General features: G+C 37.5%; 1 protein-coding gene across 6 annotated transcripts in view; it reads right to left on the reverse strand.

Moving 5' to 3' along the window:
- The window catches only part of myo6a (myosin VIa), a 59236-nt gene that overhangs the window by 13988 nt on the left and 18416 nt on the right, over positions 1-26832 (reverse strand). For all 6 annotated transcript variants that reach the window (XM_079887491.1, XM_079887495.1, XM_079887493.1 and 3 more), the window contains exons 2-24: positions 22357-22480; positions 17851-17920; positions 17680-17753; positions 17334-17463; positions 15362-15467; positions 15134-15189; positions 14930-15027; positions 14565-14729; positions 12977-13057; positions 11146-11326; positions 9519-9663; positions 9161-9318; positions 8842-8933; positions 7528-7600; positions 7283-7410; positions 7104-7199; positions 5870-6040; positions 3752-3790; positions 3084-3177; positions 2166-2296; positions 2003-2080; positions 903-1032; positions 507-597 (exon numbers count right to left, since the gene is read on the reverse strand). In XM_079887491.1, coding sequence (XP_079743617.1) covers positions 507-597; positions 903-1032; positions 2003-2080; positions 2166-2296; positions 3084-3177; positions 3752-3790; positions 5870-6040; positions 7104-7199; positions 7283-7410; positions 7528-7600; positions 8842-8933; positions 9161-9318; positions 9519-9663; positions 11146-11326; positions 12977-13057; positions 14565-14729; positions 14930-15027; positions 15134-15189; positions 15362-15467; positions 17334-17463; positions 17680-17753; positions 17851-17920; positions 22357-22480 — 2511 coding nt within the window. The remainder of the gene's footprint in view (positions 1-506; positions 598-902; positions 1033-2002; positions 2081-2165; positions 2297-3083; positions 3178-3751; positions 3791-5869; positions 6041-7103; positions 7200-7282; positions 7411-7527; positions 7601-8841; positions 8934-9160; positions 9319-9518; positions 9664-11145; positions 11327-12976; positions 13058-14564; positions 14730-14929; positions 15028-15133; positions 15190-15361; positions 15468-17333; positions 17464-17679; positions 17754-17850; positions 17921-22356; positions 22481-26832) is intronic.

Genomic DNA, 26832 nt, shown 5'->3' on the forward strand with positions numbered 1-26832 from the left:
CCAATTCTCACTATTAACTACAACTTTTGCCTCAAACTACTAATTACTGCGTATTAATAGTTAGTAAGGTAGTTGTTAAGTTTAGGTATTGGGTGGGTTAAGGGGTGTAGAATATGGTCATGCAGAATAAGGCATTAATATATGCTTTATAAGTGCTAATATCCTAGTAATATGCAAGCTAATAAGCAACTAGTTAATAGTGAGAATTGGACCCTAAACTTAAAAACTGTATCAGTAAATGTGATGTGAAATGAAATTAACATTAACTAAGATTAATAAATGCTGTAGTAGTATTGATTAGTGTTAGTTCATGTTAACTAATGAAACATTTATGTTTATTTACAAATAATATATTCATCGCCATATCTAGACGTCCCTTGTAAATGTATTAGTGTAAGCACACGTCCCACATGAGCTGAAGTGATTGCCTGTAGTAACTGAGAGCCTGTCACTAGAATCTTTTGAGGCTACAGTGAACAGTGGAGAGGAGAGGAGGTGCCGCCCACCGTGGTTTGTGTTTCCTCCGGCAGAGCCACATGCGAACCGTCTTCTGCATCTGGATACACGCCGTGGCTCGGTACAGCATCTTGTTCTTCACTGACAGAGCAACAATGAACAACTGAGGGTTAGTCCTTTATGTATTCATTCAGTTCTGTAATCATGTATTCATATTTAAAAGCAGCCAACAAGTGTACATCATACAAGGGAACTCCTTCAATAGTGTTTAAAATCATCCCAGGATGCATCACAGTCAAATGAAAGTCCAAAGTGTGCAGAGACTTATTCTAAACAAAGGATGGACCATTTTTCCCTTCTTTGTAATTTCCAGAGATTTGTCGTTGTAATTTGAGATTAGGTGTCTATAAACGTCAGGTCCCGATGGTAGGTCGTTTGTTACGTACGTTTAATGACGGACAGGGCGCACCACTGCACCTTCTTCCAGCGGCTGCAGATCAGCCATTTATTCACACGCTTCACCAGTTCAGCCAGATGATCCGGATCCGACTTCATGATCTGATCAAACTCTGCAAACTGACACAAGAGCAACATCGGTCAGTCAATCATCTGCACAGGTCTAAGATTTATGGAGGATATTTATAATCACGAGTAAAGAAAAATACAATCAACCATTCCTAAACTACAATCAGAAAAAAAAAGGATATTCACATCACATAAAGACATATCAGGATTAAATCAATCAGAGTCATTCCATATTCATCCCCAAAAAATGGCAGAAAAGATATCGTGCTATTGATATATAAAGTTGTGCTATTGCCATATATCTTAAAATGAAGATGTACGGTGCACGATGGTGTTACACTTTTCTATATACAAACATAGTTTCTTCTTATTTTGAGATAAAATATGATCTGCACATTTATCTTCATGAGACACAGTAAAGATGGATGGATGGATAGATAAAAGAAAGGATGTATGGATGGATAAAAGGAAGGATGGATGGATGGATAAAAGAAAGGATGGATGGAGGGATTAAAGGAAGGATGGATGGATGGATAAAAGTAAGGATGGATGGATGGATGGCTAAAAGGAAGGATGGATGGATGGATGGATGGATAAAAGTAAGGATGGATGGATAGATAAAAGGATGGATGGATGGATGGATAGATAAAAGTAAGGATGGATGGATAGATAAAAGAAAGGATGGATAAAAGGAAGGATGGATGGATAAAAGGAAGGATGGATGGATGGATAAAAGAAAGGATGGATGGATGGATGGATAAAAGGAAGGATGGATAAAAGAAAGGATGGATGGATGGATGGATAAAAGAAAGGATGGATGGATGGATGGATGGATGGATGGATAAAAGAAAGGATGGATGGATGGATAAAAGAAAGGATGGATGGATAAAAGTAAGGATGGATGGATGGATAAAAGTAAGGATGGATGGATAGATAAAAGAAAGGATGGATGGATGGATGGATAAAAGGATGGCTGGATGGATAGATACATTTTTTTTTATAATATATAAAAATACATCACCTTTCCAGGTCTGAAGAAAACTTTTGTCAAACCAAATTTATAATCATTTTCATTCAGGCCCAGAGCTTTGAACAAAGCCTGTTGAGGAGAAGAAAAAAAAACAATGTAAATGCTTGTAAAATGTGAACGATCTAGAGAAGTGTGTTTACGCTGTGACACACACCTTGCAGAAGAGGCGCGGGTCGAGTCGGGTCAGTTTGGAGGGCATGTACTGCTTGTACATGTTGTAGAGCTCGTGGAAGGGCGCTCGCGAGGGGAAGCCGCCCTGCATCAGATCCAGGACAGACACCATTCCTGAGAGAACACACATGATTATGAGCTTATGATGCATTTGATCCTGACAGACAGAATGCAACAATGCTTTTGACACATAGCAGTCCAGCGGTCGGCTTGCAGACTCTGACTGAAATGTCAATTTGATTTTTTTGATAGCAAAGACTCTTTGTGTCTGTAAAACTGTAAAATCGTGTGGAATTTGAAATAATAGGTAAATGATGCTTAGCATGTCCATGAGCTTCCCTTCTTCACCATAACAAGATGAATATCATGCTACTGATTTTCCAGGTAGTCTATCAATTAAAATGAGGTCATAAAAGCTGCATTCATAATATAGAATTACTGAAATGGTGTTTCATCATTCGTGATTAATGATGAGCGACTCCTGCGCGACGCACCGCTCTCGTATCTCTCACGGAGGAGCGGAGGCATAAAGGAGGAGCGACGACAGTGGAGAGCGAGAGAGGCCAGGCCTGGATTTATGTTGTGTTTTGTTTGTTTTGTCATATGTGACAGCAGTCGTCCGTGAGGGGCTGCTGTCTTTCATTTTGTATTTGGTTATTTATTTGGTTATTAAAGTCTTTAAATGTTCACCGGTTCCCGCCTCCTTCCCACAACAACGAACTGCGTTACAGTAAAAATGCAGAAAGTGTGTGTGTAGGGTTGCCAACCGTTCCGTATAATACGGAACCGTCTCGTATTTAAGGCATCAATGAAGTATTACACCCCCTGTGTGAGAGAGAGAGAGAGAGAGAGTCTGTGTCTGTGTGTGTGTGTGTGTGTGTGTGTGTGTGTGTGTGTGTACCTGAGCACTGTAGTTGAGACAGAATCTGAGCTCCCTCAAACTGACGGCTGACCATCTTCAGATTGGGCTTCACACAACGGACAAAACTTGAACCCTGAAACACAGCAGCAAAATCATTACCAGCTGTCAATCAGAAAAACACATCATCGCTTTCAAACAATCTTACTGTGCCACCTGAGCTCATACATGTGGAATATATCGTCACTGTCGGCGGAAACCTTGTATATGTCCAAAACAGCTACTTTTCAGGAAGGAAAAAACACTATTTTTTTTAAATAATAATAATATTTAAAAAAACACTGCGTTGTTAAAGTGTCATGTGTCATTATATTATTAACATTTTACCAAAATCAAGCTCAAATTAAGTTGCGAGGTTTTTGACCAGCAAACAAGCAGAGACGCTCCAAAGATATTCAAGATAGAGGTGGGCGGAGTTATGAGGTTTGACTGACAGTTTGATGATCCAATGGAGTTACCAGGTTTAGTCAAGCTCTTTTTAATACTTTTCACTGGTTAAATATTTGCAAAACCCACAGACAGGCAAAAAGAGTGACCAATTGTAATGATTTATAAAAAAACAAACAAAATGGATCTACGAAGTTTCTGCCCGACAGCGATGATATATAACATTAAGGTAAAACTGAAAATCCCAACAAAAATGTACTCACAGTACTGTGCAGCTTTTCCAGAAGAATATTCAGTTGAGTCTGTGAGAGACAGAAACAAACCACATCAAATTTAAGACCTGCACAAATAACATTAATATAGTATGAGTATGACCATACAGAACGAAGCCATTCAACCTCAAATTAAAGCATGTATTTCAGATTCTTTGACTTAATTAAACAGGGCAACTGCACGTTTAAAACACTCAAGATATGTTTTCAATATATGCATACTTACTAACATATATCGATACATTAGAATTTAGAGGTGGATCAATATTAGATTTTGCTGATATAATAATAAAGTGTTTAAAGAAAGAAAATAAAGGATTATTGTGCCAAATACTTGCAAAATCTGAATGTGTTAAATAATGTTCATAGTCTTTCCTTCCTATAACGGGTCGGCCCAGAGAGAAGCCACAAGAGTTTACTTTCAATTGAACGTCAGAAACAGCTTATTATGTCATTGAAATAACAATAATATCCATAAATTTATTTATTTTTTTAAACTAAATGATGCATAATGCAGGACTTTTAATTATAAAAGACCAAAATACACTGGAACTCTTATTATAAAATGCCTTTACTTTTCTACTTCCAGCTGCTCATTAAAGATTGTGCTGGTACTGGTGAGCCACTTCACTGTGATAAAGTCATTTAAGGCTTTGGAGAACAGGAGAATATTGCAGAATGGCTTCCCACAAAAGAAAAGTTATCGAAAGAGGAATGATCAGATGGTATTTTTCAAAAATCCATCAGGCTTATACAATATTTTGCCATTTTTTGCTTCGCCCTTTTTCCCCCAGGAGTGTATATAAAATCATTTTATTTACAAATATTATTATTATTTTTTTAATTTGTTAGACTATTTACATTTATTCATTTAGCAGACGCTTTTATCCAAAGCGACTTACATTATTTAAATTATTAGTATTAAATATTCATAAACAAGTGCAGTTATATATAGCCTACATAAGCTACCATTTGACTGCAGATCGAAATAAAAGAATACTTAATTTTATTTTTAAAATGAGAGAATTTTTACAGAATGCGGATTCACTTTATTCCATCTGTAGAACAAAATTAATAGCCTAAAAATGTTTTACTTGCAATGTTAACTTATGAATAAATATAAAAGAAACATCAAAACAAGATGTGTAATTAAGAAAAAAAGATTTGACAAAATGAGAAAAATAAGCATGAATGCTGTTTGACAGGGAACGCTTCCTCACAGCATAGCCACATATATTAAACATGTTTAATGACATCTTTGTGAGGACGACTGGCAACATTAAACTCTTCGACTCGAGTGTTTAGACACTGCAGACGTCAGGACTGCACGACTGGAACAGAGCCGGTCCGGTTGAGCACGATCAGTGGTGTAGTGTGTTCCCGTATCACCATTACTGCTATTACATCCCCAAATTTAAGACTTCTTAAATGACATGAAGACTTTTGTTATACCATTTAAAGTCCCCCTGTGTTGAAAATCAAGCTTTTAAATGTTGTGTGTATTTAATATGCTTTAAGACAAAGCATGTGTAAATTCATAAGTCGACAGCATTGCTGAGTATTTCCTCCTTAAAACTGCAGTGAACCAAAGACAGTCTCAAAAACACGCTTTGAAATCGCTGGTGTTTCTGACGTCACAAACTACCTTGTAACCAATCAGATCAACGTGTGATCGTCAACCAGTGGATCTCTGAGCTGAGTGAGTGAGTGGAGGCGGGGCTCATTTGCATATTCATAGAACCGCGAATACTAAATGAGGCAAGGGTGTCGAGTTACATTCAAGCTATTGTAAGGCATGAAGAATTTTATTTAAAGGAAAAAAACGTTTACATATGTCATTTTGGTGATCAAATATGAGTTTTAAGGGATAAAATGATTGACTACAGGGGGACTTTAGGATATTTCAGACTTTTTATGACCTTATATTTGTTTAAACTGAATTGAACTATTTCCTGTACACATTGGTTAATTTTTCCCTTCAAACAGCTGTGAGACTAACGGCTCGTTTACAGTACAGTACAGTATGATTCGGGACGGTAAACCCTGATCCGGCTAGTGTTTCCACCGCCAACAGTACGCTTACTTAGACTAAACGATCTTGAGACTGACCTTGAATTTGTTGCCGACACTGATGAAGCTCAGCTTGCCGGCCTTCTGCTTGGTGTCTTTGGAGTGGTTGGAGTTCTCGAAGAGCTCGCCGATGAACTTATCCTTCGACTCGCTCACCAGACACGCCAACGACATGTGAAGAGCGTCGTTATTCTTCTCCACAAACTGAGTCTGAAAGACAGAGGAAAAGAGGTATCACGTAAGTATTGTATCACAACACTTTAAAACACTGTTCTAGGAAGCAGATCAACAGTTAGAGTGAAAACAATATCTAGAATAAATGGACAAATTTTTTGTGAAGTAGTGATTTCAGGAGAGTGTTGGCTTCTAGGAATGTTACGGTGAGGAAATCTTCACACCGGTAAATGAACTTGTGACAACACCAGTATTACTGATAACACCGGGGTCACTTTTCACTTTCACTTTGTGATCACAATTTGCAGGCATCAGGGAGCTGCTATCAATATGTGGGGTACAATGTAGATTTTGTTTCAAGAACACATTTTAATTTATTTTTATACATTTTAATATCAGTTTTAGTAGTCCAAGGCCCTGTTTACCTCTGGTATTAAGATGTTTTTGGTGGATCGGATCACAAGTGGACGGCGCTAAATACAGGTGTAAACGGGGTCTAAAATGTTTTGAGCTTGTCCACTTCGACCGGATTGCTTTCGTAGTGTAAACACTCATGTGGTCGAATGTGTTCAAACAGCCACAAAAGACCGTCTTCTCTCCGTCTACTGACCTAATGCATGAACATTATGGGAAGAGCTCTAGACGGACGGGATTTAAACTTTGTCGGCTGAAGACCCAAGTTTGGTTTGAAGATGAAAAAAGTATCAAGCACAATGTTCTCTTCTCACCATTCCTGATTTCTAACACACACTCACAGCGTTCGGCTGGTGTTGTGTCTGTCAGAGCAGAAACTAAAGCTGCTGCTCTCCGTATGTTTTTCCAGTCGTCTCCGGGCGCGTTCATATGTAATTGCGTGAGCTTATGTTGTCCATTAGATCGAAAGATCTGCAAAAACCCATACATTTACCCACCTATAACCCTCTCCCCGAAGAAATCAGGACAGAAGTGTTTGAAAGTGGACAAAAGAGAAATGTGTTTTTCTTTGAATCTAGTGTTTTGCATGTTTCTGTGATGAGCAGTTTAGGGGTAGAGCTTGGGTTAAGCAATAGAAAATATCACTAACCTGATATAAAATCAATGGAAGTGTGTGTGTGTGTACCGTTTCATAGCAGACTGCTCCAGCGAAGTGTCTTATGATGAAGCCCTCGTCGTCTCTGACGTTCCTGTGCACTGCCAGCTTGGACTTCCTGGGAACCTGTGAGACGCGCGATTTAAAAACTAGAGCCACTAAACTGGAGTGAGATGCTGAAACGAGGGCTGTTGTGAAGTGTGACTCACGGTCAAGCGGAAATGCTCCTTGTGTTTGCTGTGGACGGTCTCAGTAAAGTGCTGGTCACTGGGTTGAGGTAGCCGGTTCTCTTCATCCAAGATGTCCAAGATGCCAACTAACTTCGACTCTACTAAGTCTGAACAGATGCAGATACAAAGGTAAATTAATGCTAAAAGATTCAGCCTTCTGGTTTATAAAAGAGTGCAAACATCATATATTTGTGGCGTAGAGTCATGTTTAATAAGACACAGACCTATACAGTCCTGATTATCCACGTAATGGACTTCATTGACTCCCAGACCTTCTTTCTGATACAGTTCCTGCTCCTGTTAACCAAACACAGAACGACAGACAAGGTATCAGTCCAGCTCATGCTTTATAATGGCTAATATCGACTCAGCTTTTTTATCAGTGCACCACCAAAACATTCCTCAGTTTTGGTTGATTCTGTCAAAACTTAACTGTTTATTTACAGCAAAATGCAGTTAACTTGTGGCAAACCTGCCACAAAAGATGTAAAACACCCATAATCATGTGTAAAAGAAAAAGCAAAGACATAAAAATGAATGAATGAAATGATTTTTGTTTTGTTCCACACTGGTTAAGATAACGGCTATTAAAATTCGGTTGAATTTGTTTCTGCATTGTATTTTTTGTGTTGTTCTGTTTAATTTGATGAACAATGTAAGTGAATTGCTGATTCCTATTCATGTAATTTCATCACTTTTCAGTTTGTTGCGGTTGATAAATGCATTTTGAAAATACTCCATGTGAATATTTACAATGCTATATTTGTATGAAAAAAAAGGGTGCCAGAAGGGTTTTGCCACAAAGGCGATACGTACATGTTTGTGATATACAGTACTGTATGAATCATCATTTTGTACGAACGCTCTGTACGCTGCACACATATGAATATGGCAACACAAATACATAATGCAACACGAATAATGTGCAGAAAGAAAGCTAACATACACTACTGTTCAAAAGTTTAGGGCTGGGATGATCTCTTCTGCTCAGCAAGGCTGCATTTGTTTGATCAAAAATAAGCTAAAACAGTAATATTGTGATATGCATTTAGAATTTAAAATAAGCGTTTTTTTATGTGAATATACATTAAAATGTCATTTATTCCTGTGATCAAAGCTGTATTTTCAGCATCATTACTCCAGTCTTCAGTGTCACATGATCCTTCAGAAATCACTCTAATATGATGATTTGATACTCAAGAAACATTTATGATCATTATCAATGATGAAAACAGCTGTGCTGCTTCATATTTTCGAGGAAACTGTCATATATATATTTTTTCCAGTAATGTTAGAAAACATTATAAATGTCTTTCCTGTCACTTTTGATCAGTTCAATGCATCCTTGCTGATAATTACTCATTTATTGGTAAGCCTTTTTCAATAAGGTCTCAAATCCTCAAATTTTTGAACTAGTGTATGTAATATAATATTAAAGAAAATGTAATAGGAAGATAATTGACAGTATGTCCAAAAACAGATGTTCTGGTGTAAATTGTGACGGTGAGGCGGTTGTGAATGAGCTGTGAAGATCTCACCTCTTTGAGAATGCGCTCGTTAAAGAACTGCTGCAGTTTCTCATTACAGTAGTTGATGCAGAACTGCTCAAAACTGTTGTGCTCAAAATACTCTGAGGAAAAGGAAGAGAACAATTAGGTTTTACAGTTGGTTAGCTTCAATTGATATTTGGAAATCTAAACGCAAGTGGCAAATATTTCGTTATATTGTAGATGTTGTGCAAGTGATGTTTTATTTTTGCAAGGATCCTAACAGCATGAAATGGAATTTGAATGATCAGCCACATGGCATTAATGGCTCAGGTGACTCAATGAAAATTGAGCAAAGACGGTCTTGTACCAAAGCCAGCGATGTCCAGCACACCGATGAAGTGAGAAGACGAGTCGAAGGGGAAGCACTGGTTGATCCTGGTGACCACATGATCGAAGAGACGGCTGTAGATGGCTTTAGCCAGAGCGTCACGTGCACTAGTGGCCTGCTCCACCTTCAGAGGAACCCTGCAGAAGACAACAAGAGCACCATTACACCATTAAAATCTTTCACGATGTCACGCTGGCTATTGTGACTACTCAAGGGAAAGCACTCAGTGTAGCTATTATCTCTGGTTAGGGATTGCCATGGCTGTGATTGGTTTTCCACTGGATTCCAAGCATCTCGGTTCAATTCTTCATCAGAGGGCACGAGACTTGGCTCTTACTTGATGGCTGTGCCTTTGACGCCCCCTGCAGAGGTGAGCATGACCCTGGAGGTCAGACTGACCCGCAGATCTTCCTCATCCAGACCCAACAGCTCGGCACAGAACTGCAACGACTGGCCACACGTCTTCTTTAAGACACACCCCCCTGAAACACACACATCAACAGCAGTGCAGTGAGAGACCAACACAATACACAGACACATTTCCTAGATGCTCTTCTTCGTTTTCATCAAGATCTGCTTTATAATTGAGCTGATGGCTAATGTGACCTGATGTTTGTTGTGAGGGAACGGTTATGTCATATATATGTATCAAATACGTAAAATAAATATACACTACCGGTCAAAAGTTTTAGATCGGTAAGATTTTTAATGTTTTTAAAAGAAGTATCTTCTGCTCACCAAGGCTGCATTTATTTGATTAAAAATACAAACAAAAACAGTCATATTGTGAAATATTATTCCAATTTAAAACAGCTGTTTTCTGTGTGAATATATAGTTAAATGTAATTTATTCCTGTGATCAAAGCTGAATTTTCCAGTCTTCAGTGTCACATGATCCTTCAGAAATCACTCTAATATGATGATTTGATGCTCAAGAAACATTTATGATTATTATCAGTGTTGAAAACAGTTTTTTACATGTTTATTTCATGATGCTATGATGAATAGAAAGTTCAGAAGAACAGCATTTATCTGAAATCTAAAGCTTTTGTAACATTAAACACTACCCTTCAAAAGTTTGGGGTCAGTAAGAATTTTAATTTTATTTTTAGGGGAAATATCAATACTTTTATTCATCAAGGATGAGTTAAACTGATCAAAAGTTACAGTAAAGACATTTATAATGTTAGAAAATATTCTATTTTAAATAAATGCTGTGAACTTTCTATTCATCAAAGAATTTTGATTTTTTTTTTTACACAAATCATCATATTAGAGTGATTTCTGAAGGATCATGTGACACTGAAGACTGGAGTAATGATGCTGAAAATTCAGCTTTCATCTGAGGAATAAATTACATTTTAAAATATATTAAAATATAAAACAGTCATTTTAAATTGTCATAATATTTCACAACATTACTGTTTTTTATCAAATAAATGCAGCCTTGGTGAGCAGAAGAAACTTCTTTTAAAAACATAAAAAATCTTACCGATCTAAAATTTTTGACCAGTAGTGTATTTTGTAAAATTACCAGTAAAATTTTTGACGATAGATAGATAGATAGATAAGATAGATTAGATAGATTAGATAGATTAGATAGATAGATAGATAGATAGATAGATAGATAGATAGATAGATAGATAGATAGATTAGATTAGATTAGATAGATTAGATAGATTAGATAGATTAGATAGATAGATAGATAGATAGATAGATAGATAGATAGATAGATAGATAGATAGATAGATAGATAGATAGATAGATAGATAGAAGAGCAATATAAAAAGCCTACCTAAGATTTTAAAATGTAGCTTTAGTCAAAAACTCTAAAATGGATTCAGGTTTGACTGTTAAAAGTGTTTGCTGAGTCACAAGAGTATTTAACAGTAAGCACCAGACCAGTGTGTGTGTAATAACTGTGTAGTAAGTGTATTCAGGAGCTACACTAGCTCTCCGTTTACCTGAGGTGCTTCCAGCCTCCTCGAAATCAATGTTTCCAAGGTGCAAAACCCCAGCCACTACCCTGAACAGGTTGAGCTTCTCTGTGTCGTCCAGACCGATCTTCTTCATGGCCACACACATTCGGTTAAAGTCGGCGTGATCGTCCAGCAGAGGGTCTTTCAGAGGACCGGCCTTCAGAAGCTGAGGAACAATGCTCAAGTTAGACTCATGCATGTTCAGAACAGAAACATGTGAGCTTATCATCAGGTTTGCTCAAAGCACAGCAACTAGAATCAATTTATTTCAAAGTTTTGTTACCCTATACAGCATAACTATAAGCACATAGGCAGCAGAACACCAACTCCACGTAATCCTTTAAATATATCCACAAAGCTACATCGTGAATCTCATGACTGTTGTAATCTCCATGTCATTGCCTTCAGGTTGTCAACTGAGATCAAATCCAATATGCTTACATGCAGTTCTTCGGTCCCTCTTATGTGACTGCAGACAACCAAATTACAGTAAAGTTTACTGTATTGCAGTGTTTGCTTATTGCTTTGAGGTCTTGTAGTCACATTTACCGTTGTTCAGAGAAATTTTGCAGGCAAAGTCAAGTCATATTAAGTGGAAAGAGTTGCTCAAGTTTGTCGTCTTGAAAACTTGCCATGTTAACCAACAGAAAGCTGCTTGCTTTGAAAGTGACTTAACACATATTTTGTGTCAAATCATAAACAGGAATATTAAGAGAGGAATATCCCGTTACCTTATGGAAAGCCAAGAAAAGCCAAAACAGGAGGGAAATGGCAGTTTAGCTCCCAATAAATGAAAGTAACTTACCACTTTTACAAGATCTGGGTCAAATATATATTTCACATGTTTTTTGTGTGTTTTTATTTAGCTTTTAAGCGTTACATGGCCATGGCAGGAACTTGCTGTAAATTTGGATATAATGCAAAAAGGTTAATATGTAACCAGTGTAACTCAAGTAGAATATTCCTTCAAGTTTGTTAACTAAAGGAACAAGGAAACGATGAGAAATCGATTAAAACTAGTAAACCCACATTCCAAATGGCACAATATAATTATCATTGTCCTCCAAGGAATACATTGGACCCAGGTCATGTATTTATATCCCGAAAGGAGAGAAGAAAACCAAAGTCCCACTGATTGCACAACACACATATTCACCTGCCCATCCTTTGATGTATCAGGGACACACAAACACACAACCACAGACAACGATGATTAGTGCAGTGATTAGATTAGTGTGAACACAATCATGCATAAATTATAAACAATTCGATATACATGGTCATAAGCAAGTGCCTTGTATCTGTGAAATATCAAGCCGTAGGGCAGCAACCAAACACAAGTGTAGACACTCGCAAAGGCTGAGATGAATCAGTGCTGAGGCGTATCGTGCCTAAATCAACAGCGAATCTATAAATCCAGAATCACGTCCCACTGACCCCTTCATCAATGACTATTCTTCTACCCATCTCACCAATGACCCTATTGCCCCCTTAATCCAAAACTTTGAAAACGTAATATTTTAAAAATGACACAACTATGAATTATTTCCAGTAAAATCAATCAATTTTACATGTTTGGTGTGAAAATGTGTCAAATTGGTGGATAAGAATGCTAAAATTGCTTTCCATTGGAATGTACTTCTTTAACTGAAGTATAAAACGCAACAAATCTTTGCTGTTAACTTTTACAGATGTATCCAAAACATTTATACTAGAGTGAGGGCAAGTGAGTTCCCTCTCAAATAAGTTGTTGTAAGCCGCACTGATGGCAGTTCCTCTGATTATACAGACAACTGATAGAAAATAAATGTATTACCTCTGGACTCTTGCGGTTTTTAGGAATCAGCTTGTCTGAATCCTTGGTAGAGAAGTACCTCGTGCATCCTCGACATAGATACTAGATGGAAAAAAATGTGTACAATAAACATGGTTTAGCTAACAGATATTTATGAATGACTATTTCAATAATGCAACTTCAACACTTTGCTTGATCACACTCATGATCAACCTGAATATGCCAAATAATACTGTCATGCTAATATAACACAAATTAAGAACTGACATGTGCTTGTCATAAGTGGAATGCATATAAAAATATATGTTCAGGAAGCCAAATGTCAAAATAAAGTTGTTTGTTAATATGTTTATTGACAATGCATACATCAACACACTGATAATACGCTGATAACTCCCAGAAATCAGCTTAATGAATTAGCCCGTCAGCCCGGTTAACATGCAAACCAATAACCTGGCAATGCAAGTAAACCACGTTTACAAGACTTCATTAATAAATCAGGTTATTCCCTGGTATTGAGGTCAAAACCTAACTATCCGTGCATCTGATTTAGAGTATTCCATTTTTATGTCAGTTTTGATGTTAAATAAAGCATTAAAAACCCAAGAGTATTCCAAAATATCAGCGAGAAGCTTCCAGACCCATATTCTCCTCTTACACAGTTACGGATGCAGCATTTTGGCAGAACCACTTCTGCACAAGATGAGAACACATTTTAATCATTTCTTGGGTCAAGAAATAGTCAGAGTCTGCAAAAATCAATCGGTTTATGCTTAAGCTGTTTATGACCGTACTCCGGTAAAGGAAAACGGGTTAACGTCACCTTTACATTACCATATGCATTGATGGCTTATTAAGCATAATCGAGTTAAGAACATGCATGTAAACGCACTGTTGAGTCACTTAGACCCTGTTTACACCTGGTATTAAGATGTGTTTAGTTCTATCGGATCACAAGTAGACGAGGGAGACACATTCCTGTGTACATCTAGTGTTTAATCCGTTTCTTTTGTCCACTTTCAACCACTTCTGTCCCGATTTCTTCGGGGGGAGGGTCTATGGGCGGGTAAATGTATGTTTTTTTCAGATCTTTTGATCTAATGGACTACAAGAGTAGTCAGAGACGACAGGAAAAACATACGGAGAGCATCAGCTGTAGTTTCTACAGCTGACGCGAGACCAGCCGAACACTGTGAGTGTGTGTTAGAAATCAGGAATGATGAGAGAACATTGTGCTTGGAACGTTTTGTGCCTGTCTAGAGCTCTTCCCATAATGTTCATTATCACAGTCTTTTGTGGCTGTTTGAACACATTCGACCACATGAGTGTTTACACCACACTACTAAAGCAATCAGGTCGAATGCGTTTTTTCAACTACCCAACTGGAAGTGTTGGAAGGTGGACGAGCTCAAAACGGTTTAGACCCCGTTTACACCTGTATTTAGTGTCGTCCACTTGTGATCCGATGGACCAAAAACATCTTAATACCAGGTGTAAACAGGTTGAAACCAGAGGTAAACAGGGGTCTAAATCTGCACGCATGGCTATTTTAAAGAAGTTGAAGTGTAATGTAAGTGTAGTGGGTCTGTGAGACGCAGGATACACACACCCTGAAACCGTCTGGAGAGCTGAGGTGGAACTTCTCCTTGATGTCTTCAGGAGCTCCAGCGCACAGCCTGTAGAAGATGTGATAGTTCCTCTCCTCCTGACCCTGCGTGCAGATGCGGGACTTCTCCAACAGGTAATGGGACACAAAACCACCTACTACTGTGTTCTGGAAAACAAATCAGCACTGCATGCAAAGAAATGTCTAACAAATTCATTTACAAAATCACACATTTTGCATCACTACTCACTATATCAATTAAAAAAACTCAGAGGACAACAAATTCAGCAATAAAGCAAAACTGTGCACTGATATCTACAAAGCATTACATTTATCTGTCTCTAGTGAGACTTTTGTACAAGACGCACCTTTTCATTGAAGTGAATCTCCACAAATTTCCCAAAGCGACTGCTGTTGTTGTTTCGGACAGTTTTGGCATTTCCAAATGCCTCGAGCAGAGGGTTCGCTAGAATTGAGTGATGGAAAACAGTTGTTTCTTCGACATATTTTCTATGACTTACATTAGTTAAAGTATAGTGGGGTACAAATTTAGATTAGTCATTCAAGCGTACCTTCAACTATTCTTTCATCAATGTCTTGACCTGTACCATAAGACGTAGTTAAGTACCTGTGAGAGGAAAGAACAACCCATCTCACATTAAATGAAACATTCATATTCCTAAATTCATATCATGTACGTATTTAGTGTTAAAAACGAAGGATTGGAGTGTTATGTAGAAATGCATCTCTTCCTTTTATTCAAACTATTTTATTGCTATATGAATGAGACCTTTCTATACCTGAGAACAAACTTGGTGTTTTCGGTTTTTCCAGCTCCTGACTCTCCCGACACAACGATGGACTGACTCATCTTCAGCACCTTCATGTCACGATAAGTTTTATCCGCTAAACATAAATAATAGGTATGAGTATAAACAGGGAGTAATAAATATCAATTTACATATTCAAGCTAATAGTACATATTTTGTGTACATCATTGAGAAGCCTTAAAGTTGCAGTGTGTAATTTTTAGCGCCATCTAGTGGTGAGGTTTGCGAATTGCAAACAGTCAGTCACTCACGGCCTATCCCTCAAATTGCAAACTCGAAGGAGAAGCTACGGTGGCCGACGTAGGATCGGAAGATGTCGTCGTCTGAGTCTGAGTCAGCAGAGAGTAGCAAGTCAAGCAATGAGGTTTCTTTATGTTATGTTTTATATTAAATTATATTTACTTAATTATTCAGTAAAACCACATGTTATTGCGATTGTTATTTTTACATGTTCATCATTGTGTTAGTCTTTTATTCACTGACTTTACCATAGCTTGTTTCCATGCTAGTTAGTATAAGATAAGAGCTATGGATAAGAGCATCAAAGCAGCTCGGTAAGGTGAAATAGCTAACGTTACGATGTACGATGTGTTTTTCTCCACGTTTGCAGAGTCAGGGACAACCTGAGTATTCTGCTGCGTCTTTTTCTGCTGCTTCTCATTCAAGTTAGTGACGAAACACGCTCTGTAGCGCTGTTTGTTCGCTGTCGGCTACGGTAGAAACATGACATCACAATATGTCGACCTTCATAGCCCGCGGTTATGTAGATATAAATGACTCATTCTAAGGTAATAAAAACATAATGGTTCATTAAGTAAGGTCTTTATACACCACTGAAAACATAGTTATGGATCTTATATTGCATTTCTGTCAATAGATCCTCAGAAATATTACACAGTGCACCTTTAAGTGCCCCTACTATGCTTTTTCCAATATTATCCTTTCATGTAGTGTGTAATGTCAAACATCAAAGTGCACGACCAATAAAGCTATTGTCTCCTAAAGAAAGAATCGAATCTGAACTGTTGAAACGATTCGTCAGTAATTCCAGTCTTACTTCCTGTTATAAATCTACATTACAAATTTGCATAATGCCAGCCTATGGTCTTTTATTGGCTGTCCGTGAACAACGTCTACTTTGACCCTCAAGCACTGTAGTTGTATCAGAGACTGGAAGAGTTTGGTTTGTGTTGTCGACATGTTGAGAAGATGCTAGTGTCTGCGCTACGAAAGCAAACACCACTTTGCACCACTTCCAAAGAATTAAGACGTAAAACCGACGGCATTATTACTGGAGACAAAATTCAGATATGACAATAGGCGTTTTGTTTCGAACACGTGATATAAGCGGTTTACCAATCACAACAGACTGGGCCGTCTGACCAATCAGAGCAGAGTAGACCAATCACAACAGACTGGGCCGTCTGACCAATCAGAGCAGAGTAGACCAATGACAACAGACTGGGCCGTCTGACCAATCAGAGCAGAGTAGACCAATCACAACAGACTGGGCCGTCTGACCAATCAGAGCAGAGTAGGCCAATGACAACAGACTGGGCCGTCTGACCAATCAGAGCAGAGTAGACCAATCACAACAGACTGGGCCGTCTGACCAATCAGAGCAGAGTAGACCAATCACAACAGACTGGGCCGTCTGACCAATCAGAGCAGAGTAGACCAATCACAACAGACTGGGCCGTCTGACCAATCAGAGCAGAGTAGGCTCTCAGAAAGGAGGGGTTTAGAGACACTGAATCCTTGATTGAACCATTTCAGACACTGAGAAAAGTAACGATGCTGCAATGTATATAATGAGAAAAAGAGTTTTTTGACCTAGGATTCATGTAAATCTGTTGTAGGAACCTTTAAAAAAGCATAATAGGGGCACTGTAATATCACTTCCTTTGGATTAAATGTAGCATGTAGGTCCACGGCCACTTACCAATTGCATAGACGTGAGGTGGCAGAGTGCCCAGCGATCGGCCCCGGTACTGTTTGATGCTCTCTGGGGAATACAGCTTGGGAATCTCACAATATGGATTCACAGCAATCAGGATGTTGGCAACAAATGTCTAGAACACAAAGTAAAATGAGCAGCAAGAAAGGAACCAATAAATGAATTTTTATTCAGCAGAAAACCATTTTCAAATATTAATGAACATTGAAAATTTGTACATTTTAGGAATTTCAGAAATTAATAACATTTAATCATAGAAGATAAGTAAGCATGAAGGGGACACAAAGAATAGTGTCTTCATGACAACATTGGCAACAAAGAATATACTTACATAAATCTTATCTTTACTATAGCGCACACGGACATTATTTAGAAGCGTGGCTTCATTCAAGTACATTAACGAGCCTGTAACACACACACACACACACACAGCCATTAGTGAACTGTGTCATTTTATCCAACACATGACCAACATGTACATCTCAAACACATTGACACTTACAGTTGTCCTCCACATGTTTGTTGACATCATCTTCAGCAGGGAAGACTTGATTGACGGAAGCTTGAAAGTGCTGGAACACAGAGAAATGACTATCATTAACCGTACGGCACGCTAAAAGCCTGTGAAAACTTGTGTAAAGTGCCACACGCTTTCTCTTGCACATGCACAATCATACAACTCTCTGCTTGCATTGAACGTTAATGAGCACTTTCATAATCTGGATTCTGCATGTCAGTGAAAAGCAGTATTTGGAATCATGAAGCTAAGGTGTTGCTAAGGAGTTGTGGAGGGTTGACAGGGTGTTGCTAGGGAACTCTAGATATGCAGTTGCTTAGATGTCGTTTACCGTATTAATTGCGGTGACTAATATGTGGCGTTCACGGGGTTTTTAGCATGTTGCTATGCTGTTGCTAGGGGGTTCTGGGCGGTTTTCTAAGGTGCATGTAAGTCAATTCTGAATGTCAGAATTTTTTTTTTTTAAATAGCACATCTCCTCAACAAGCTGCACACTTTAAAGTGTTATTTACTTCTAAAGCACAAATGCAGGATTAGTTACATTACATGCTGAAGTTTAAAGAGAAAGTTCACCCAAAAATTTCAATTCTCTCATCCTCATGTGGTTCCAAACCCATTCGACTTTTATTCATCTTTGAAACACAAAGATATTTTACTGAAACTTGAGAATCCACTTCACCAAAACAATGATGATTCATAAAGTTTATAAAAGACATCATAGAGGACATTGTGTGTTTACCACATAAAGCACATCAAACACAGTAAATGAAAGCTCAACCGTATTTGCTTGATGTGAAAACAAACCTCAGTGGTTCTTGTGTGTCAAGACATTACAGCTGAGCTTCTGTTTACTGTTCTGCAAGTGCTCTATCAGTACAGTAGTTGAACAAAAGCATACATTAAATCTGTTCATCATTTAAAGAAGGGCTGGTCATTGACACAATTTTCCCAATTCCATTTAGATTTTCCCAATTAAATCCCAATTAAATTAAAGGTTAAGAAAAAAGATATAATGGATATGTAATATTGTGCACCTATTTAGCTAAATGTTTTATTGGCATCTCTCTGCAGTTGAAGCACTGATTGAGACAAGATACAGATTTTAGTAAGTTGAACTGTATCTTTCAACATTCCTTCTGATGTTCACACGTTTATTTGGTGCTGTAACTAGTAGTAAAGAGGAAGAGATGATCGGTTCAACTGAGGCGCTACAGCGATCTGTCACGCCACATTAATTGCTATTTATTGTTTTGTGATAAAATTGACAGAATTTGACTTTGTTTCATATCAAGAGTAACAAAGCTTGCGATTTATTGGATGGTAGGTGCTCCACAAATAATGTTTTATCAACTGAAAACAGCAAAGACTAAAAGATCGACCATTAGGATTTCAGAATTGATATTGATTCATCAATATGAGAATCGGTTAAAATCGAGAAACCAATATTTTCAACCCAGCACTAATACAAAGCCAGATCGCTTCCACTTCCTCATGATTTTTGCGGTCACTTTATGAACTCTTTGAAACCTCAATCATCTTAAATCATATGTGTTCTGAAGATGAGCGAAAGTCTTACGGCTTTGTGAGGGTGAGTAATTAATGACGGAATTTTCATTTTTGGGAGAACTAACCCTTTAATACTTGGGGTCTGATAGCAATATTGATGCTCGTCTTAGCAAACACAACTACAACTAATTATGTGCGGTTCCCACTTTATGTATTCCACCTCCATGCTTCTGTTGTGGTATCAGACAATAGTGTGTCTTCCACACACACACACACACACTTGTAGCGTGTAAACAGACAGCCCATTGTGCTTTCACAGCTCGGCGACATCACACTGCACACAAATCACATGGGCGAGATGTAATGCTGCACACAACACGCTGTCTTGTAGTTGTCAGACGTGAAAACACAAACACACACACACACAGAGTTATTGCTACTGTAATGTGTGTAAAGCTCCAGAGAGGGCCGGACTCCATATGGGCAACAGGACATGTTTGCAGCAGCTCTGAAAACACAAGCATTCAGCCATAGATTTAAATCATTCTGCTGCTTCTGCAAACAATCTGTGAAGTGCAAAAAATGTTTTTGACAAGCATGACAAAAATGCAAGTTACCTCATTATGAGATCATATTAGCAGTTCCTTGTTTTGAAAGCACAAGCTTTTTCCTAAAAGCCCTTTAAATCAACAGAACTTTCCCTTTGGAATGCGGTTTTTAATGAGATTTTCACTGGTGTTCCTTGACAACCAGTAAGAGTTGTGAGAGAGTGAGCGGTTTCATTTCCACCCTGAACTATAAGTCCTGTCTGGCTTGGTTTTCTACACAACTGTGGCTCCTATTCACCCTTCCACACTTCAGTAATTTCAACAATGACCACCTTGAAATGAAGTCCATTTTGTGTACTACTTTGTGTACTTGAGGTTTGTGAAACATACACATTTTAATCATTACTAACTGACCGTTCTTAGTTAAAAGATACACATTTAACATACACCTAAGATACACATAGATACAAGTACATTAAAACTACATTCAGATGAACAATCAGTCAGTTTTTGATGAGAAATTGTGTTAAAGTTCAGTTAAATACAAAACTTCCTTTCAAGACGGACATGGGTGAAAGCAATGACAACTTGCAGATCAGTGAGTCAGTAGTTTAATGATTCATTAACCGCTCTAATGGATTCAGTTCAGGAGTTCAGGATTCATTCGAATAATTTAAACAGGTAATGTGAGTTTTTTAACGTGAGTTCAACTGGCTCATAATCAAGCACAGTCACTTGTTTGTGTCAGGTTTTCTTGTCATTGGTTATCTGTACACAGTCATATTTTCTCATCACAATTCTTTTAGACGCAAATTCACATTACTCAAGTCAGGTAAAATATGATTTTTTGCAGCAGCAGATTGACAAAGCTGTGCAGGAAACACATTTGTCAGTGGTTCTTAACTGTTGAGCTACAATCTAAAAATGGCCACCAGGTCTGTGCTCACAGGGTCACAGTAGGGAAAAACAAAACTAGATGCAAATAATAACATGGACGTAACTATAGAATTCTGCTTCGTTACGACTGCAAAATCATAAGCAGGCTTATAAACTTTAACACCTGAGGAGAAACTAATTCTCATTTAAAAGGTTGTGTCCAATCCAAGATGCAAATTCGTCTGTCACTTATGAATCTCAAACAATTAGACCGAAGTCAGCATGAGGAAGTTGTGTGACACGACCCTCAAAAACCACAGTACGACACAAAGTAGAAAAATAAAGATAAACATGGTTTGTGCCAAACACAATGCGTACACAAGTTTTGCGTTTGGTGAGCTAATAAAATAACTCAGTCGAATCTAATAATTATTTATGTGGTGAAATACCATGTAATAAGTGGTATGACTGTATACCGTATTCCTTAAATGTCTGTCTAGTTTGAACTTGCCGCTCTGCAACTGCTCTCTCTGCGGAAGCTTAGCATTTAAAGAGCTGATCAAATATTTCAACTCAGATCAATATTTAGCGTTTAATTATTTACTTATGTGGCAAGTAGCCGTTTAACAAGCTGGATAATGTACATCCAGCCGGTTGTTATCACAGAATAAACCCCTTCAGGCTGATGAAGACCTGATCCTGATCACCCTGTCGGGGTTTATTCTGAGATAACAACCGGCTGGATGTACATTATCCCTTACTTAAAAAACAGATTTTTAACTAACTGCCATTCCCTGTTTCATGAATATCTCTCACTAAATCATATTCTGTGGGTTTACACCCTCTGATGTCAGGCTGAAGAATTGCAAGCTTGTAAGGCTAATAAAAAACATTACACAAATACGCAGGCCCAAATGATCAGCTAACACATTTTAAGAGTGTTTCTTTTTGTAGATGCTTAACATGAGTTCTTGCATTAGCAAACCTCAGTATTCAGGGGGGGGGAACAAAATGACTTTTGTACCATTAAAGCAATAGTTCACCCAAAATGAAAATTCTGTCATCCTTTACTTTGTCATCTTCAGTGGAACATCAAAAGAGCATATTTTGAGAAAAAAAGTCAATTGTAACCAAAACAGTTTGATTAGCAAAAGTCTTCAAAATTCCTTCTTTTGAGAAAGAAAACCATACGTTTGCAATGACATGAGGGTGAGTAAATAATTTCAGAATTTTCTCACATTTAGGTGAACTATCCCATTAAACCAGATGTGTTGTTATACACGCTAGAAACATGACAGTTCAACTTGCTCAGCGAGATTCAAATAGTTGATCTGCCATGGCATAATACATAATAGCATAAAAGACTATTAATGTAGAGCCCTTGGGACTACAGCATGCACTTCCATTGGATAATGAATTACATTTTCTGACACATAATAAATGCAAAAATGTATAAAAAGAGCTTGTGTAACTGGAAGCATTTGTGTTCATGTACTTGCACGCAGCATGTTTCAGCTTTAAACGTGACGGGTTGTGTATTTCTGCAGAAGCTCCTCCTCACCTTCCCTCTCTGGTTGAGAGGTTCGATGCTCAGACTATCGGCACTGATGTCGATGATTCTTCCCAGCTGGAACCCATCTGTAGGGTGGGGCGCCCACACCGGCTTTCCATCGTCCATTTCACCGCTGAGGGAGAAAAACAGGAGAACAATCACGTCAATGGAAGAAGAACAGAGAAAACGTTAGTTTGCCTTTGGCAAAAAATAAAATTTCTTTCATTAAAATTAATTAAAACATTGTATACTACGGGGCTGTTGAATGCTTGAATCTGATTGGTTGACAAACGTTCTAAGGTGTGCAATTATTTTCAGGTAAACGCATGGCTAAAGTAGTTCCAGGACGGTCTTGACCGCATTACAGTTCCATATCACTTCGCCAAATGATTTCAGTTATTTCAAAAGGTCCTTACAGCTGACAACAGCAAAAGAACCAAAACCCACAATGACACTGACCCAGCAAATACATATAGTAAACAATAGGATTAAAACAACTTATTCCCATGTTTTTTGTAACAAAATATAAATTTTATTATGGACCAAAAGCACGTTATCTTTTCTCCCGCTCAAAGGCACGCACGCACACACACACACACACACACACACACACACACACACACACACACACACACACACACACACACACACACACACACACCCTTGCACAGTTTAACAACTTAAAAGTCACATGACATTTCTCACTAGCGAGGAAATTACGGCACTGTTCTTGAAGCAGATAAACTTACAGCTTCGTTATTAGAAGTGATTCTCTCTCTCTCTTCTCTCTCTCTCTCTCTCTCTCTCCATTTAAATAAGAAATTACATGCAAACATATTTAAAGCAAAGTTTAATGGCATGTGCAACTTAAAATATACAGTTCTTCTATATCTATCTATCTATCTATCTATCTATAAAGATTTTCTTTTTTTTAAATCATACTATAAAGATGATCAAGACATTGCTGGAGATGTGTTTGTATATTTGATTTAATTTTTCTATTGTCTGATTCAAGTTTTCAATAAACTGTTTCAATAAACAGTTTAAGAAAACTATATATCTGCAATGATTTAGATTCAGAAAACAATGTCTATTGTGCAACTGCTGGTCATATTGGGATGGGTTTAATTAGAAAGACTAATAACTACTGAGGGAAAGATAAATGGAGCAAAACACAGAGAGGTGCTTTATCCAGATCACTTAACTCAGATTTCAGAATGAACACAAATCTTTCTGCATGACATCAAGCCAAAGTACAGCGAGGAGAACAATGGAGTGACTGTGGTGCAAGTCTACAAACGTCTCAATACAACATATTTTAAAAACACCGTCTCATTATTCTCACTATTAACCAACTATTATCTATGACTTTTACCCAAATAAACTCCTAATTACTGCTTGTTAATAGTTAGTTAGGTAGTTGTTACATTTAGGCATTGGGTAGGATTATGGGATGTAGAATATGGTCATGCTAAATGCAAGATGTGCTTTCATTGTCATGCTGGAAGATTCAGCCACGGCCCAGTTTAAGCTTCCTGACAGAGTCAGTCAGGTGTTGATTTAATATCTGCTGGTATTTGATGGAGTTTATGATACCGTGTATCATACGTTGTCCAGGGTCGTTGAAAAAAAAAAAAAAAAAATTAGCCCCACAACATTAGAGATCCACCACCATACTTCAAAGTGGGGGTGAGGTACTTTTTCACATCGCTGTTTCTGTTTCTGTTTATCAAAGATAAATGGCATAGAAAGTTTGATTTCAAATCTGAATTTGATTTATTTGAACAAAAAATGAAAAAAAGAAAAGAAAACAAGAGCAGCAAGTAATTTTCCCTCTTTTTAGGGAATTAAGTGCTCTGGTCTTGGCTTCTAAATGTATTTGCATTTTAGTATTTTATACACTTATGATGCATGTTGTGTAATTAGATGATTACTTGTCAAATAAAAGTTATCTTCTTCTGTCCGTCCTGCCAGTAGTTTCGAACTGTCGATAAGGAACTCTGGCTCTCAACTCTTCATTAGGCGTCAGTGCATTTAAGGCTGTTTTATTTGCAAGATTGTTGATATAGGAACTGTTGTTATCTAGTAAGTTTATTCATAATGTTCCTCTTTTTTTCCCAGTAGATCATTCCTTGTACCGAGTATAACTGGAAAGTAATGGAGGTTGTTTTAAATATCCGGCTTTATAGCAAGTAGGACTCTAGTACTAGACACATTTTAATGCTAGCAAAAACACTTCTTGCTATTTTTACATTCATAATCATTAGGCTACTTTTGCGCAGCGTTGCGGCAAGTTTCATGTGTGCGAGGCATATTCCGCCCTCCAGTGGCCTATATGTGTCTTTGAGTCTGTAAAAAAAAGTCAACAAACTGAAAAAATAAAACCAACGTTTTTTTAAGGGTAATGTATAAGATTTTCCACCTTCTGTCAGTTAAAGCTAACTGATCTACTACTCAGGATGTGTTTTACGGTCTGAAGTCTGTACACTTGCTTGTGAAATTCAGCAGTCTTGCTTACTACACCTCGAGAAGTAAAGATAATCATTGTAGTTATTGCATTTGAGCAATGTCAATGTGGCACACTTGGGTCAGATATATATATATATGGGTTAGGTGTGTCCTTCCTGACATGACAAGAACAACCCATATTTTCCACAGCTAAAAGTAAAGAAAGGACTTCTTCAGGCAAGCGTCCTGGACAGGTAAGTCGCAGAGTATCAGCCCACATCCAGGTCTAAAAGATGGAGCACTGCTGACACCAGAGCCTTATTGTGCAAGTCCCACATAACGTCTCTCAAAACCAGTTTGGCAGTGAAACAGCCTCTGGGTCCAGGATTGACAAGCCAGAGCAAGATCACTTCAAAGCCAAACGCCAACTGGATCTGTGGATTTGCTACCTTCCCCGCATCACATTTAATCACCACACTCATCGCCTTCCTTTATTTGAATGAAAAAACCTCTCTTCCGTGTATTACTGTGAAGCCACATGCTCTGAGTGACGCCTTTAGATGCGACACTTGATTATTGTTTGAAACACTGATGTCCTCTTTTCTTCAAGCTCAAGCCCAGAAAAATACCAAAAAAAAAGGCCAAAGTTCACAAAGTAACTTATTGTCCAGGTTGTAAAATTTATTGAGTATCACTGGATCTAGGCAAACTGAACGCATTATTTCTTCCTGGTCTCGTGTTGCTGTATAATCATTTCCATTTATGGGTCAATGACATAAGAGAGTCCATAATAAAGATAAGACAAAATCTAGTTTAACACGATTATGTATTCATGTTTGGTTTGGAAAAACCTTTTTACTTGATATTTACACAGGTGTGGCGTGTAATGCGGTCGCTCCTACTCGCCACTTTGGTGGGTTGAATTTTATATAATATACATTTTTCAGTTGTAATCTTTCAAAAAGGCATCTGAAATAATAAACTTAAGTGCAATGTCGTGTCAAAAATGTAGATTTTTCGATACTGATACAGTTCTCTCGCCATCTCCAAAAAGCCAAACCAATGTTGATTCTTGTTTTATTACGAGCTCTGTCGCGTTTAAACGGATGATTTTCTGGAGGTTGGAGATTTAGCGGCTCCATGTCAACATTTCTCGCTCGTTGTGTCAACTAACCTTTGACCTCTCGCACCAGACACGCGTCAAAGTAAAATATAAACACTTAGTAGGCTTACCATAGTGAATCAGGGTAAGACAAAAACACGTTTTAGAAGAAGGTTTGATAATGCATTGACTCATTATTTAGATTTTGATAATTTGAAAGTGTTACATAGTGTCCCTTTAAATATATGTGTACACATCTCACAAAAAACATTAAAAATATTTTTCAAGGTAAAAATCATTATTAATTCATAAAATTTTTATTAGTTTTCCACCACATCACATTTTAAAACCTGAACTCACTTCGCCTTGTTAGAAAAAGGTCAAATTATTCAATATTTTAAGACAATTATTGACCATGACAGTCATTTTCTGCTTGAAGGTTGGATCATACAACTTTGATTTGAATTTGATCTCATTTGAGAAGTTTTTTTAAATATTAAGCAATGCAGTTGTTGTTTTGGTTTAAAAAAATATTAAATAAAATATGTTCAATACTTATACAAAACTTATTTTTATTTTTATTTTTTATTTTTTTATTATTATTATTATTTTAATGAGGCTTTTTTCTTTATTAAGATATGAGAACTGTTGTATTACCCTGACATTATGTCCCTCCCCAAAAATATTAAAATACATTTTTAACCAGAAATTACAAAAAGAGGTATTCATGTCACACACACACACACACACACACACACACACACACACACACACGTACAGAGTATATTGCATTTTTAAAATATTTTTGACTAATAGATTTATTCACAAAACAAACAAAATTGAGCATCATGTCATTGATTTTGATATGAAGAATCAGCTAACTAGACAAATGTTTAGGATGTTCTTGCTGCAGTATAATTATTATACATTTAAAG

Source organism: Squalius cephalus, assembly GCF_949319135.1.
Source record: "Squalius cephalus genome assembly, chromosome: 12".
NCBI lineage: Eukaryota > Metazoa > Chordata > Actinopteri > Cypriniformes > Leuciscidae > Squalius > Squalius cephalus.